This window comes from Trypanosoma conorhini (assembly GCF_003719485.1).
Source record: "Trypanosoma conorhini strain 025E chromosome Unknown Tco_14.4_contig_01038, whole genome shotgun sequence".
Taxonomy (NCBI): Eukaryota; Euglenozoa; class Kinetoplastea; order Trypanosomatida; family Trypanosomatidae; genus Trypanosoma; species Trypanosoma conorhini.
In genome coordinates this window covers 1,307-4,309 of record NW_021705134.1, presented here as the reverse complement: position 1 = coordinate 4,309, position 3,003 = coordinate 1,307, and the positions used below count along the sequence as shown (strand labels likewise).

The 3,003-nt window shown below is 62.6% G+C and overlaps 2 protein-coding genes across 2 annotated transcripts in view, besides 2 other annotated features; both read left to right on the top strand.

Annotated features, from left to right (window-relative positions):
• Positions 1-356: 356 nt before the first annotated feature.
• On the top strand, positions 357-1,412 carry Tco025E_09255 (mucin-associated surface protein (MASP); the record flags this gene model as incomplete). The annotated part of the gene is made up of 1 exon (XM_029376076.1): positions 357-1,412. The coding sequence occupies one exon, from the start codon at positions 357-359 to the stop codon at positions 1,410-1,412; it is 1,056 nt and encodes a 351-aa protein (XP_029223809.1).
• Positions 1,413-1,852: 440 nt separating this feature from the next.
• Positions 1,853-1,897: a microsatellite.
• Positions 1,898-1,976: 79 nt separating this feature from the next.
• Positions 1,977-2,013: a sequence feature (GA-rich).
• Positions 2,014-2,125: 112 nt separating this feature from the next.
• Tco025E_09254 (surface protease GP63) overlaps positions 2,126-3,003 on the top strand; it is a gene marked incomplete at both ends in the record, with an annotated part of 1,656 nt that continues 778 nt past the window's right edge. The window contains one exon of the mRNA XM_029376075.1: positions 2,126-3,003. This exon is cut by the window's right edge and continues 778 nt beyond it. Within this exon, the coding sequence (XP_029223808.1) occupies positions 2,126-3,003 (878 nt within the window).

The window sequence follows — 3,003 nt, the reverse complement described above, 5'->3', positions numbered from 1 at the left end:
GGTGCCGCGTGGGGCTGCGTGGCGTCCGGCGAGGGTCCCGCGGGGGGTGGGGAGTTCGCGGGGTTGGGGTGCAAACGGCGTGGGCGCTGCGAAGGGAAGCGCGGGAGGGAATAAAGGGCTTTTTTGCCCCACTGCGCTGTGCGGTTTGCCGTTGTTGCTGTCCTTTCTTCCTTAGCGGGGCGGCAGTGCCTTGACCGTTCCTTCTTTTTTTGTTTGTGTGTGTTGGTTGAATGCACCCATTCTGCGGGCTGCTTATATCTGTGTGTGTGTTTGCCCCGTTTTCTCTCTCTATTTCTGCCCCTCGCTAGACGCTGTGCGTGCGTGTGTGTGTTTGCTGCGGTGGGAGGAGTGTGGCGATGGCTGGCCGTGCGCTGTTGGTGTGCGCCCTCTGCGTGCTGTGCTGCGCCGCCGGCGGGGGCTGGGCGTGGGACCACCTGTGCCCTGGATATGGAAAGGAGCAGTTGAACGTAACAGAGGACGGTGGGTGGAAGTTCTGCACTTACAACGAAACCTTTGCGGCGACCACGACAAATAAAACTGCTGCAACTGCCGGTGTTTCCGCGAGTGTCGGCGGAAAAGGGCAGGCTGCCGTAAGTGCCGACGGTGCTGTGGGAGGAAAAGTGCCGGGTTCCGACGCGTCCTCTGGGAACTCAAGTGGGACGGATGTGCGGAGCCCACCGGCAGCGCCACCTTCATCCCCTCCTCAAGTGCCTCCCTCACCTCCTACCGGACAGGGAGTTGGGCAGGCCCAGAGCACGACCGAAGGTGTGCCAAAGGAGAGAAATGAACAGGAAACGGCTGCACTACTTGAAGGTGCCCAAGCGAATCGGTCGAATGAAAGTTCAAAGCAATCGCCTGCGAACTCTTCGCCCCCCGCTGAGGACGAAGGTGCTGCCGTCGGCGGCGGGCCGACTCAAGAGGGCACGGTGGGGAAGGGCGTTGCGGCTTCACCGCCTGAGAGCGCGGTGCAACAAAACCCGGTCCAGCGTGGCAACACTTCCGCCGCTACGGCAGTCGCTGGGGGTGCTTCAGAGGCGGCAGAAGACACTGCCGGTGACGAGGGAAGTAATAACTCCGGGAGTAACAGCGGCAGCGGACCCGCGACGCGGCCGCAGCCGGAGAGTTCCGTGGCGGCAACCGAGGCTGGTGATGCACAACAAAAGGAGCTGCCCACCTCCCAAAGCCAAACGGAAAAGAGTGGCGGCGGTGAAGAACAAGCCGCTCAGCCGGCAGCGGGGGAGGCTGCTCAAGCGGCGACCACCACCAACTCGACGAGTGCAGCGAAGGCGTCGCCCGGCGACAGCGACGGCAACAGCGACGGCAGCAGCACCGCGGCCTCGCACTCCGCCTCCCCCCTTGCGCTGCTTCCTCTGCTTGCGTGTGCGGCTGCCGCTGCGGTGCTGGCCGCGTGAGAGACTGAGCGAGAAGGAGAGGGCCGTGCACACACATCTCGCCTTTCTCTGTTTGTTTCTCTCGCTTTGTGTGTGTGTTTCCCTGCACGGACTCTCTCGCCCTCGCCGTACCCCACGAGGCACACACACATAATGTGCTCATAACTATACACAACTCCACTCATGCAGGCTCGTTGGTTTTCTTCCTCTTTTGCACCCGACGAGCCGCTGCCATCCTGCTTGGCCGCATGGGTACAGCACCGTAACTGTTTTTGTCTTTTTTGTTTGTTTGTTTGTTTCCATTGCTTTCAGTGGGCGGCCTCTCTTGCTTCCTCTCTCTTCCTGGATTGGGCTGTGCGGGAACAGAGAGATGGAGTGTGTGTGTGTGGTCGTCCCGCGTGTTGCTGCGCGTCTCCACTGCTCGGTGGACGCGCCCCCACGCTTCGGCTTCACTTCACGAGGTTTTGTTTGGTTTGTTTTGAATTTTTCTGTGCTTGTGTTTGTGTGGTTTGAGTGGTCTGTGCCCGTTTCACTGCCTCAGCCGCTGACGTATCCTCCCCGCAGGCGCTGACGCCTTCTGTTTGACTGTCTCTCTCTCTCTCCCCCTCCTCTTTCTTCTGTCCAGGTTGGCAGCTTCTCGTTGCCTGAACGGGTGCAGAAGCGTTTACTTTACGCAAACGTCATGCTGCAGTTTTCCCGTGCCCCGTCGCAGTGTACGCGGCTGCTGGTCGCTGATGGCGGTGGTGGTGGCGGTGTTTTGTGGCGGCGGCTGCCGTGCCGCCTCGCTGGCGTACCCCTGCACCTCCGACGCGGTGGTGCGCGGCAATGGCAGGTTGAAGTCTGCCGCTGTGGTGGTGAAGTCCGTCCCTGCGCCGGGAGAGGCCCAGTCGGGGGAGTACGTTGTCCTGACGGGGCGCTGGGCGCCGATCCGCATCGCGGTGTCGACGGAGGACCTGAAGGACACCAACAGGAAGTACTGCAGCTCTTCGAGGGGTTCCAAGCCGAATCTGCTGGGCGACAACTTCGCCGACTGCAGAAGTGATGTATTGTCGTCCCAGCAGAAGAAAGCGCTCGTCGGGGGCGTCATCCCTGACGCCGTCAAGCTGCACGCGGAGCGACTGCTGGTGCGGCCGCTGAGTGGGCCGCTGAAGGTGCCCGCATTCGCCGCTGGCAGCGTTTGCGACCAGTTCACGGTGCCTACCGCCCACCGCACTAAGGGCGTTGACAGTGCCGACATGGTGCTCTACTTCGCCGCTGCGCCGGGCGGGGTGTGGGCGTTGCCGTGCGCCACGCTGGAGGACGGCCGCCCAATCGTCGGCGCCGTGAACTTGGCGCCGGCAAATTTGTTTCACGGACGCCTCGCCACCCGCATCGCCGCGCACGAGATCGCCCACGCGCTCGGCTTCTCCTACCAGCAGATGGCGGCGCACCGCATGGTGAGGAATCTGACCGGCGTGCGCGGCAGGAGGGTGTCGGTGGTGGTGAACTCGACGAATGCCGCGATGGCTGCGAGGGAGCACTACGACTGCGACAACATTCGGGGCATGGAGCTGTACGACGTGGAAGGGGACGGGACGGCGCTGCAGTCGCACTGGTCGGAGCGCAACGCGAA